At 42.6% G+C, this 13,302-nt stretch overlaps 1 protein-coding gene across 1 annotated transcript in view; it reads right to left on the bottom strand.

Moving 5' to 3' along the window:
- The window catches only part of BAIAP2L2 (BAR/IMD domain containing adaptor protein 2 like 2), a 141,601-nt gene that overhangs the window by 39,950 nt on the left and 88,349 nt on the right, over window positions 1–13,302 (bottom strand). The window contains exons 5-7 of the mRNA XM_073644288.1: window positions 11,597–11,668; window positions 10,022–10,138; window positions 6,911–7,057 (exon numbers count right to left, since the gene is read on the bottom strand). Coding sequence (XP_073500389.1) covers window positions 6,911–7,057; window positions 10,022–10,138; window positions 11,597–11,668 — 336 coding nt within the window. The remainder of the gene's footprint in view (window positions 1–6,910; window positions 7,058–10,021; window positions 10,139–11,596; window positions 11,669–13,302) is intronic.

Raw genomic sequence — 13,302 nt, 5'->3', positions numbered from 1 at the left:
AGATCGAAGTGATGCACTGCAATGCCCCCGTTCCGACTAACAAAATTAGAAATTGCCCTATTAACTTTTATACGGGCCTTATTCAACTTCTCCACTGACTGAGTGTTCCGCCAGGTTTTTCGTGGAACAATTTCTAACCATACATGGATGAGCCCAGAGAAAGATACCCAGAGAGTCAACAAATCATGCTTTATGTCTCTGACTAACTCTCTGAAAGGGCTGTACCAGTAAATCATTACCTCCAACATGTAAGACTAAAATATCTGGGGCCTTGTCTAAACTAACATATCGGTGCATTTCTTGTAACACTCTGCTCCACCCCATACTATACCTCTAAAACCCAGCCACCTGACAACCGCTGATTCTCTGGAAAAACCAAGCTGTCTACCTTCCTTACTCACATTTGCCCGAACCGCTACCCAATACACATACAAGTGGCCCATGATCCATATCAGAAGAGAAGTGTGCTCTGTAATAAAACAACAAGCAAAGGAAAAATGGCCTAAAGACTGAAAAAACATGCCATACCATTTTATTGTATTTACCGAAACTACCCCTCCACTAATTCAGGCCTAACGTATGACAGAAAACGCCAATGCGTTGAGCAATTTCTAGGCTTAAGCCGCAGACAGCAGCTTCCATTGCGGCCCACGTTGAGAACAGAATAAGCTGCAAAACAAGAAGAATCCCACCCCAAAGCCAATAAGCATCTCCTAAATATTTTGGCAAACTGATACCTTGATAGAAAGGAACCATCTTCATGGCATAGCAATGGGCCACACTGCTGTGGCCTAAGAGTGTTAAATTGCTCTAGACTTCGTAAACGACACATAACCAATTCAGGGATGGCGCCTAAAAATAATGGTCTGCCTCTTCCTGCTTGGGCTGTCTTTGATTTCTGAATCCAAAATTCCACCCCTCTATTAGTGGAAAAGCCATTCCTCAAAAATTGAACCACAAATTGATGCCAATACATTACCCAGGCGCTCTAGCAAAACAAAAGACACTGGGCACCTGCCGTATTTTTGTGTTCTGCCCTTCAGAAAACCTTTTAGGGCTTGTTTCACAAAAAAATTCTTTGTTAAGTAACTTTGACTGAGCAACTTAGCTAAAGACTATTTTTCAACTGCTCCATTACTCAACCACAATAACAACACTCCTACCTGATCCTTTTCTGAAAATGTGCCACCAAACAATCCTAACCAACTCCCCAAAGGTGCCATACCGACTGATATGCTACCCATGTGCTACCGGCAAGAGACGACTTAATCATGGGTTCGGCTGCTCGAATATCAAACTATTATCACAATTAAAGCGTACCTTGTTGTTTTGAAGCCACTGTTTCTACAGTGTTATAACACGAGTATCGGAAATATCTCTAGAAGAGCAATAATCCTAACAGACTGAACTTGAACCTCTCCTTGGGCACCCTACCCACACACCACTGCCCTTTAAAATAAGCACTAAAACTGGAACTGCCAGCTGCACCTGTATAGAAATCGAGCTCAGAATTATCCACTACATCATTGGTATTCCAATGCTCTAAAAACTGTGCCATACTGCTAAATCCGCCTTATGCTCTTCTTCCTGGCGCATATAATGGTGAGGAGCCTAACTCCACCTGTAGAGCTAGCCAACCTACAAGAAAAAACCCTCTTTATGGGTATGATCCAACAAGCAAAATTAAGCATGCCCAAAAAGGATCAAATTCCTATGAGAGTGAGCTTCATCACAGGACATGCTTTAGCTACCTCAGCTCTCAACAACAATATCTTTTCATCCAGGACACAGAATTCCTATTTCTTGGAGTTAATGACTATACCCAGAAAACAAATATATGTAGTGGGACCCTCGGTTTTTCAAAAGGAACCCCGAAAAGCCTAGCTACCAATTCCTTGGAACTGAGAATAGACTCACACAAGGGGGAATCCCTGTGGCCGATACACAAAAAATCGGTCAAATAATGTATAATGGATCCAAAACCAGAAACATTGCATACTACCCACTCAAAAAAATAACTAAACGCCTCGAACAATACACAGGAAAGAGTACAACCCATTACCAAGTAACGATCAACAAAATATGCTCCATCACAAAAATAGCTCAGTAAATGAATGCTGTCTGGGTCAACTGGCAACAACTTGAAGGCAGATTCGGCACCAGTCTTCGCCATTAGAGCACCTTTTCCATATCTTCTAACCCATCTAGAAGCCTCATCAAAGGACGTATGTACCAAAGAACCAAAGAACAAAGTTCTGAGTCAATACCACCATTAACTGACATTCCTCGAGGATAGGAAAGATGCTAAATTAGCCATTTGGTTCCTTCTTAGGGACAATCCCTAATGGGAAAATTAATAAATCAGGAAAGGGGGGTAAGTTAAATGGGCCAGATATTCGGCTCTGAGCTACTTCCTTCCCCACCTTATCCGAGACCACTGCTGACTATCGATAAGCTGATTTTAGGTTTTTGAGGACACATGGAATTTTAAAGGGGGGAGGCAGAATTGTAACACCCTTGTTGAAACCTGCTATCAGTAATTCAGCTTTTTACGATCAGTAAACCTATTTAGATAAGGGAGCATCCCAGTTAACTTCACCGGCATCACTCCCTTGATAATTACTGTTGGGTGTCTTTCCCTCACCTCTCTTGAAACAACTTATGGCACTGTGCGATGATCTGGAGCAATAGGAGCAGAGAGAGGTGCTAAAACTTACAGCTGACCCCAAATTTTCACTGGCTGTCATTGAATTGCCGCACAAACCCAGCTTTTGAGGTACCGGCTGTACAGATTGACTTTCAGATCCCCAATTTGCTGACTGACCAGTGATACCTACCCCCTTGAAAGGAATGCCCATATCTAGCGGGGGCTATCATGCGCAACCTTAGGACGATATCCTTTTGGTCCCATCGTATAATTAGACAAATGGCTTTTCGCTGACTAAACTATACATCGTAGCTCAACCACGCCTGTTCCCCATACACCCTGTAAGCCTCACCTATGGAATCCATGTATCAAACGATAGGAGAACAATTCTCAGGTGTCTTTTCGCCAATAACACTAACAAAATTCACAAACTCTTGCAACCAATTTGTGAATGTCTAAGGATTCAAGCGCCATCAGCTATTCTCTTGCTCCTCTTTTTTGCTATCGTCCTTTTTACCCAAAAGTAAAAGAGAAAAAATTTGGAAGCATTCGTCTTTCTAAATTTTTTTTCTTACTTTTTTTTTTAAGATGGGCACCTAGGAGACATTCAAAGCAAACATACACTTCACCACATGCCCTATCATCCATGTGAATCCTATTATTCTTTTCCGTCTGCATTGATAATGACACTGGGGCTGAAACCTGTGTCCCCTCACCCAGACTACTTTGCACCTCACTTTGTATGCTGACACATTGCTAGTAGATCAAACTTCTGTGAAATCAAACTGTCCACTTAGGAAGCAACACTGATTGACAATAAATTTCACATGCTGTTGTGCAAATGGAATAGACAATAGATGGAAATTATTGGCAATTATCAAGACACCCTCAATAAAGGAGTGGTTCTGCAGGTGGGGACCACAGACCACATCTCAGTACCAATGCTTTCTGGCTGATGTTTTGGTCACTTTTGAATGTTGGTTGTGCTTTCACACTCGTGGTAGCATGAGACGGACTCTACAACCCACAGAAGTTGCTCAGGAAGTGCAGCTCATCCAGGATGGCATATCAATGCGAGCTGTGGCAAGAAGATTTGCTGTGTCTGTCAGCGTAGTGTCCAGAGGTTGGAGGCGCTACCAGGAGACTGGCCAGTACACCAGGAGACGTAGAGGGGGCCGTAGGAAGGCAACAACCCAGCAGCAGGACCGCTACCTCTGCCTTTGTGCAAGGAGGAACAGGAGGACCACTGCCAGAGCCCTGCAAAATGACCTCCAGCAGGCCACAAATGTGCATGTGTCTGCACTAACGGTTAGAAACAGACTCCATGAGGATGGTATGAGGGCCCGACGTCCACAGATGGGCCACAGAACACCAGGATTGGCAAAGTCAAAACTGGCACCCTGTTCTCTTCACAGATGAAATCAGGTTCACACTGAGCACATGTGAAAGATGTGACAGAGTCAGGAGACACCGTGGAGAGCGATCTGCTGCCTGCAACATACTTCAGCATGACCGGTTTGGCAGTGGGTCAGTAATGGTGTGGGGTAGCATTTCTTTGGAGGGCCGCACAGCCCTCCATGTGCTCGCCAGAGGTAGCCTGACTGCCATTAGGTACCGAGATGAGATCCTCAGACCCCTTGTCAGGCCATATGCTGGTGCGGTTGGCCCTGGGTTCCTCCTAATGCAGGACAATGCCAGACCTCATGTGGTTGGAGTGTGTCAGCAGTTCCTGCAAGATGAAGTGAAGGCATTGAAGCTATTGAATGACCCGTTCCCCAGACCTGAATCCGATTGAGCACATCTGGAACATCATGTCTCGCTCCATCCATCCATTGCACCACAGACTGTCCAGGAGTTGGCGGATGCTTTAGTCCAGGTCTGGGAGGAGATCCCACAGGAGACCATCCGCAATCTCATCAGGAGCATGTCCAGGTGTTGTAGGGAGGTCATACAGGCACGTGGAGGTCACACACAATACTGAGCCTCATTTTGACTTGTTTTAAGGACATTACATCAAAGTTGGATCAGCCTGTAGTGTGTTTTTCCACTTTAATTTTGGGGGTGACTCCAAATCCAGGCCTCCATTGGTTAATAAATTTGATTTCCATTGATGATTTGTGCATGATTTTGTTGTCAGCACATTCAACTTTGTACAGAACAAAGTATTCAATGAGAATATTTAATTCATTCAGATCTAGGATGTGTTATTTGAGTGTTCCCTTTATTTTTTTGAGCAGTGTATATTGGCTCTATCTCCCATAAACCCAACCCCTGGTAAAACACTTGTTAAACCTGTCCCCTGGTTACACTCTACACCTTGAGACATTAAAATAGGAGGAAACGGACAAGACATGGAGTAATACTCATGAGGCTGCATAGGAGCTATGATCCCACTAGCTGCCAGAAATCCCATATCCAAACAACTGTCCTCAACTTCTGTCCCAATAGCTATCCTTGATGTATCTTTTGTGGAGTGGGAGCTCCCGGAGATGGTAGAGGGGGACTGTTTGTCTGGGACCCATAAGGCCTCAAAACACCTGAGAAAGATGGTGCAGAGGAGGTAGGTGGACCAGAAGACTGTAGCTGAAATGATGACTCTCCTGATCACAGCCGATCCAGTCAAGGTGTGGGTCAGATGGGCATCCGCTAAAGAAGGAGTGGGCCACCCAACAGGAAGATCACTGCAACGGCCCACCCCCAGTGGAGGACTACCAACCGCCACAGGACTCAGCCGCGCACCTGGATTCCTCCCAAGCCGCGGGGCCTACCTGACCGTTTTGTTCGCACTGGAGGGTCCCTGGAGGGCTCCAGTTCTGACACTGAGCCCGAGTAGCCAGATTAGGAGACAATCTAGTCAGGGGCCGTGACCTGCAGGGGTGCCGCTCAGGCAATGATAAGGTTACCGCCGACTCTGCTTCTCCAATGATGATCCAGCAATTTACTCTTTCAGCCAGCCTGGAGGATTGGCACCAGAAACAGTCTTCAGATGTTCCAGGTGCAGTTCCACCGATGACATCTGAGGTAAAGGAGGGGGATCCCGAAGCAACTCTATTCGTGTCCCTAGAAGCAGGATAATGAAAAGCTTCGCCCCTACTATCTCTGCCCCTACTCCTCCCACTATAGTGACCCAACCTTCCCTCTAAACCATTTTCATGCCGACCTCCACCCAGTGGCAGGGACTAAGGCTTTTCTTTACCTTCATAAAAGCGTCTATTTTTCTTGGTACACTTGTACACAGTTTTTGAAGGAACCTGACGGAGAGGTTTTTACAAACATCTTAGAGAATTAACCACAGATCTTCTGTAGCTGTAGGCTTGCACAAACTCTTCTGTCTCTTCATGTAATCCCACAAAGACTCACAGATCACTTTTCTGAACAGTAGATGGGTGCAGCTGATCCCATTGGTTGCTGCTAGTTTTGAGCGGCACTGCTAGACATCTTCCGATGTCAAAGGAAAGAATGCAAGATGGGTCTTTCATCAGCTGCACTAAATTTCCTTGGCCATTCACTGTGTCTACGGTCCTCGACAATGCTTATTTCTTGGTGATTCTTCAAAAGAGCTTGAACAGCACATTTTGAAACCACAGTCTGCTTTGATACCTTTACCTGGGAGAGACCTTGCAGTTGCAGTATAACTACCTTGTGCCTTGTTGCTGTGCTCAGTCTTGCCATGGTGTATGACCGGTGACATGAAAAGGTCGTCGACAACATTACAACATTGTAGGAGAGTTTGTCTGCTCCTCACACAGTTTTAAGTGTTATACACAACTGTTCCTGTTTTAGCTAATGACTGTGTTTCAACCTTCATATGAAAATAATGATCATTATGACCTGATTGATATAATTAGTTACTCATACACCTGACTATAATACTACAAAATCCCTGACTTTGTCCAATTGTTGCTAGAAGAATTGATGCTTTGATGCTGTTTTGACGGCAAATGACGGTCACACCAAATATTGATGAGATTTAGATTTCTCATTTGTTCATTTATTTTCCATTTTGTTAATTACTAAAAATAAACTATTAACACTTTTATTTTTTAAAGTATTCTTACTTTGCAGCATTTTTTCCATACCTGCATAACATTTTTGCACAGTACTGTAATTTTGATACTTTGATAATTTTTTGTGCTCAGAGTATAAATGATCACATTCTTGATCTGCAGTTCTCTACCTTCAACACTCTAATCTATCAGGTAAGTTGATTTATGTAACAAATCTTTAAGAGAAACAAATGATGTGTAAGGGGAAACTTCGTACCCGGTTGTGATATTGCACAAAGGTATTGCACAGTAGCCAATGTCGTTCGGCCAGAAACCGGTATCTTCGCTTCTCCTCCAGTTCTGCTGCTTGCTGGCTCTCTCTGACAAATGAAAGCATGTCGGAATGCAACATATTCACTTTTTCCTACAAAAGATAAAAGACCAAATCATTTTTCACTTTTTTCCTGCAAAGTATGAAGGAACAAATCACCAAGAGAGTTACTATTAATATAGCAGACTATGGGATTCAACATCCAAAGGAGACCACCTCCACTCATAAGTATGGTACATGGAGTGACCATAAATGAAAAGGACAGTAAAATATGGCAGAGAAACTTGCACAAGAAATTACCTGCAAAACTAGGAAAGGGGTCGCTGAAGGTTGTTGTGGTGGAGCAAAGACCATTTCTAAATATTTCTTTGGTACCTCAAGGTTCGTAATTACTAGTATACATACAATATCTAATGTGTGTCTACACATGGAAAGCAATGTGCCTTTATATTGCACAGGTTTGGATAACAATGTTAACTATGAAATGCAGATTTCTATTAACAAAATTGATAAATCCTCAACTTTATAACTTTCTTACTAATTTTTTTATTTGGTAGCAATAACACGTCAATAAAGAATTGTAGGGATGTGGACTGTCATACCTTGTTCCTGCCCCTGAAGACAACAGACGCACTATGTGAATACAGTCGTGCGGTTTTATATGAAAGTAACATGTGTCCAATGTAATGTACAGCATATAAGGTGTTAATACATAATGTGAGTATAGCATAAGGATAAGCTTAGGACAGCATAGGATATAGAATAATGATAATAGGTTTAGCATATTAGATAGGAAATGGTTAAGGATAGAGCTAGCCCAATGGGTGGGCACTAGTGCTGATAAAAGGGGACCACTTACTGGTTAGAGGGAGTTCAGTGTCAGCCAAGTTCAGGTGGTGCGAGTGGCTAGGGGCAGCATGGGCCAAATGTTCAGGGCAGTGGGCGGCCAAATGCAGATCCCTGATGGACATTCCAACAATGTCTGGAGCCTAGGGCTAGGGCCAGGTACCATGAAGCGTGCCTGGTCTTCCGACATCACGAGATCGGTAGACATGGAGTTACATGGGTGTCAGGTGGACGGCCCCGGGTGCACTGCCAGAGTGGACAATGAATCCGAATGGAGTCAGCGGGCTTGAGGGTAGTCCACAATGAACGTGTGGAAGAACTGAAGAGGAGTTGTGCTAAGGTGCAAGAAAGTCTGATTTGCTTTGCCCTATTCCACTTGTATCCACCTGATGAACTTGGACTGTTTAGTAAAAGTTTGACTGTTGCAAAGAACTTGGTTATCCTATGCATTGTGCGCAGCGGCTCCTGAGGACGGAAGCCTGGAGGCAGCGGAGGCCTGTGACCTACAAGTGAGTGTGATGGACCCCATACTCTACAGCAGACTGGGACACCCATTGTCTGTAAAGTGCCAGAGCGAAACTGGACAGCAGCTCGGTCGCAACTACCACTCTCAGACACTTTACAGAATCATCAATGGGAAATAAAATAATGAAACCTTAGAAGTAAGTCTGTACTCAAGATAATTAGCCTAATTAGGAAAAACATGTATACAGCAGTTACAGCGTTCTGGCACATTAGTAAACCCCTTTATATAGGACCTGTCACCACTCCTGACATTTCTGTTTTAGTAAAGACCTGTATTCCCTATAATATTACAATTCTAGAGCATCTTTTTTTATAACTCCCAGTTGTATCATTCTTTTGTTATTTTTACTAGCAATTTATTAATAAGTTGACAACTGAGCATTACCAGCCTCTCACTAGGTGTCAAGGCAGCCCGCTTCTCAGTATCCTCCATTCTCTCAATGTCTAAGATGGCAGATACACAGGTCACACTGATCTAGCAATGGTGTGAAATCTAGTGCAAAGCCTTTATAGAAGCGTTAAGGGTGTGACAGCACCAAGAAATCTCTTTATAACCTCACATATCATCTATCATTAGCCCAGCTCCAGATAACCAATAAGCTGGCACTGCAATGTATCTATCATGGCAATGTTCCCACTGGGACATGGTGACTATACAACACTGTGAAGCTACACAAAGCTTATACCGCACAATAATGCCCACACAGAAATGCTGAGCAAGAACGGCAAAGGGAACAGAGCGCACGATAGGGTGATATCCTATTAAAAGAACAATAGAATTCAAGGGAATGTGCTCACCTGAGCGAGTTGTGTCAGGCACAACTCCTATACAGGTATGATATCAGCTGCTACCCCATGGCTGGGGGACGAAAGCCTCCAGAATATTTGACTGAATTGGAGAATGCACTTCCGAAATAAAGATCCTATCTTACTACATAAAGAGCTTAAAGTTGAGGTAAGTCCGAGAAAAACCATCAGCTGCAATGTTACACGATTAGTTGTAACATCATTGAATAGAAATGTTCTTGAGGCAGAGATTTTAACAGGATCAGCTGAAGGTGATAAAGTATTTATACCAAGAATTGATTTATGTCCATCAGGAACAGGACTACCATTTAAATTGAAGAGACGACAATTCCAGTAAAACTGGCTTTTGCAATGACAATTAATAAAGCCTCAAGGAGAAACACTTGAACGAGTCGGCATTTATTTGCCTCAGCCCGTGTTTGGACATGGCCAATTATATGTGGCGTTATTAATTATGACAACTTTGTTGTTTATCGTGTAAAAAGGCTGAAATTCAATAGACATGGGTAATTTGAGTTAGTTTTTATTATGTAGAGCACACTTTTATAGCTTCCGAAACTTATTTGTTTTGGAACTCGGGCTGCTAGTTGCTAAAGCGGTTTTTATGCCACAACGCATTTCGACGCCGGGCTGTACAGTTGGTCTTTACACTTGCGAAAGACATCAGTCCAGCATCAAAACTCATTGTGGAATAAAAACCACTCAATCTATACTAGGAAATAGGACCTTTATTTCGGCAGCAAAGCTCAACATCGTCCAATTTGGTCACATAGAAGTGTAAACAGATTCCACTACATGATATTGGTGTAATATTGAAATTAAGACTGATGAGCTACAGTGTCAGAAGTGTTGGAATAAAGACTTGCATCTTGTCCTTACTTTCATACTTTGCAGGTTACGGTCCCTTTGTCTCTCCATTTTCCAAGCATCTTGCATACATTTATCAAGGGTACTTGCTCTCTGGCGATACTCCATTTCATAACGGTTTTGGCTGTCCTGTGTAAGAATGGAAAATAAAATACCAGAGAAAAAATCCATACAAGTAATAAACTGATATGTATACAGTATATTACACAACGCTATCCCTTTAGTACGACATAATGTGGGTACAATAGTCACCTTACATTCAAGCAGGTTTCCTTCTAAAGGGGTTGTCCACTTAGGGAATTCTTTGTGTTGTTGGAATGATCCGCTTATGTTCAAGATCCCTATCTCTTGTGAATGGTGAGAACTTGAAACATTCTAAAGCGGTGTTCCCCAACTCTAGTCCTCAATGCCCACCAACAGGTCATGTTTTCAGGATTTCCTTAGTATTAAGCCAGTGGTGGAATTATCACCTGGGCAATACTAAGGAAATCCTGAAAACATGACCTGTTGGTGGGCCTTGAGGACTAGAATTGGGGAACACTGTTCTAAAGGACCTGTCCTTTTTGCCATACCCATGCAAACATGTAATTTGAATGGCCACTGTGTAATACTTTATTTCCCCGGTGGTGGCGCTGCAGGAAAACGAAACATATGCTGTCAGGCAACCCACTGATTACAGCTAATCTTTGGGGAACCTGACAGATAGTTACTATGTTCTGCTTATTGGGAACCTTTCTAACAAGTAGGCATTGTCTAAATTGGAAAATACCTTTAAAGGGAATCAGCCACTAGGTTTTTGTTACCCCCATCTGAGAGCAGCATAATGTAAGGGCATAGACCCTGATCCTGATTACTGGGCTGCTTGCTGTAGTTTTGAGAAAATCACAGTTTTATCTGCAGCAGATCAACCAGTTCTCTAAATGCTGAGCCCTGTATAACCCAACCCACACCACTGATTGGCAGCTTTCTGTGCACACTGTGCATAGGCAGAAAGCTGCCAATCAGTGGTGGGGGCATAGCTGGACTACATGGCAGCAGGTTTACTAGTCCTCTAGTAATAATCTTCTGCTTATAAAGAGTGATTTTATCAAAACTACAGCAAGCAGTCCAGCAAGTGACACATCAATGGAATCAGAGTCTCTGTCTCTACATTAAGCTTCTCTTAGAATAGGTACCAAAAACCTGGTGATAGATTCCTTTTAAAGGGGTTGTGCAGTACTGAACAATCCCTTATTAACAGCCCGAGGGATGTGAAAAAATATAAATTCTCAGTTCCTGGACCGGCATCGTCCCTCCAAACGCAATGCTGTGTTCCCAACAGGACTCTTAGCATCAACACATGGCAGGGACATCAGAAGCCCCTGATCGGCTGCAAACTTCATATTTCGTCTGAGTCGAAAGAAACAGTATAGCATCAGTTTGCAAGGTGAGTATTGATTATTTATTTTTCATCTTCCTGGGTCCATTAATATGGAATTGTACAGTATTGGTTAAATATTCAGAACGCATTGGGGTAAACACATGAAATTGTAGTCTGAACATATAAAGGATGAATAAACCAGGATATATATTGTAAATGCTACTCACTCGTATAAACTGCATATCCAGCTTTGTGTTCTTGCCCATTTGTTGGACAATCTCACCATGTAATGTCTGAACCTATAAAACATTCACAAATTATTCTGGCTCAAAAGTCCATGAAGTTTTAATAACGGAGGTTAAGGGCTTTCAGTTAAAGACTATTTGTCCATAGTTTTTAAAATCAATTTAGAAATTATACAGAACAAAAATACATGTTGAAAGTTGTCTCTTGGTTCCTAAAGACCCCATACACATTAAAGGGATCCTGTCCCCTCCAGAAATGCTACTTGCCTCCAGATACAGTTGTATGAAAAAGTTTGGGCACCCCTACTAATCTTAAGCTTAATGTTTTATAAAAATTGGTGTTTTTGCAACAGCTATTTCAGTTTGATATATGTAATAACTGTTTCTGCCTTGAAATGAGGTTTATTGTACTAACAGAAAATGTGCAATCTGCATTCAAACAAAATTTGACAGGTGCATAAGTATGGGCACCCTTATCATTTTCTTGTTTTAAATACTCCTACCTACTTTTTACTGACTTACTAAAGCACTTTTTTTGGTTTTGTAACCTCATTGAGCTTTGAACTTCATAGCCAGGTGTATGCAATCATGAGAAAAGCTACTTAAAGTGGCCACTTGCAAGTTGTTCTCCTGTTTGAATCTCCTCTGAAGAGTGGCATCATGGGCTCCTCAAAACAACTGTCAAATGATCTGAAAACAAAGATTATTTAACATAGTTGTTCAGGGGAAGGATACAAAAAGCTGTCTCAGCGATTTAACCTGTCAGTTTCCACTGTGAGTAACATAGTAAGGAAATGGAAGAACACAGGGACAGTTCTTGTTAAGGCCAGAAGTGGCAGGCCAAGAAAAACATCAGAAAGGCAGAGAAGAAGAATGGTGAGATCAGTCAAGGACAATCCTCAGACCACCTCCAGAGAGCTGCAGCATCAACTTGCTGCAGATGGTGTCACTGTGCATCGGTCAACTATACAACGCACTTTGCACAAGGAGAAGCTGTATGGGAGAGTGATGCGAAAGAAGCCGTTTCTGCAAGCACGCCACAAACAGACTTGGCTGAGGTATGCAAAAGCACATTTGGAGAAGCCAATTTCTTTTTGGAAGAAGGTCCTGTGGACTGATGAAACCAAGATTGAGTTGTTTGGTTATACAAAAAGGCGTTATGCATGGCGGCAAAAAAACACAGCATTCCAAGAAAAACACTTGCTACCCACAGTAAAATTTGGTGGAGGTTCCATCATGCTTTTGGCTGTGTGGCCAATGCCGGCACCGGAAATCTTGTTAAAGTTGAGGGACGCATGGATTCCACTCAGTATCAGCAGATTCTTGACAATAATGTTCAAGAATCAGTGACAAAGTTGTAGTTACGCAGGGGATGGATCTTTCAGCAAGACAATGATCCAAAACACCGCTCCAAATCTACTCAGGCATTCATGCAGAGGAACAATTACAATGTTCTGGAATGGCCATCCCAGTCCCCAGACCTGAATATCATTGAACATTTGTGGGATCATTTGAAGAGGGCTGTCCATGCTCAGGGACCATCAAACTTAACTGAACTGGAATTGTTTTGTAAAGAGGAATGGTCAAAAATACCTTCATCCAGGATCCAGGAACTCATTAAAAGCTACAGGAAGCGACTAGAGGCTGTTATTTTTGCAAAAGGAGGATCAACTAAATATTAATGTCAC

Source organism: Phyllobates terribilis, unplaced genomic scaffold (genome assembly GCF_046119375.1).
Source record: "Phyllobates terribilis strain yellow unplaced genomic scaffold, ASM4611937v1 Scaffold_8__6_contigs__length_399053987, whole genome shotgun sequence".
Taxonomy (NCBI): Eukaryota; Metazoa; Chordata; class Amphibia; order Anura; family Dendrobatidae; genus Phyllobates; species Phyllobates terribilis.
Note: the sequence above shows the minus strand (reverse complement) of the source record. Positions and strands in the feature narration are given on the sequence as shown.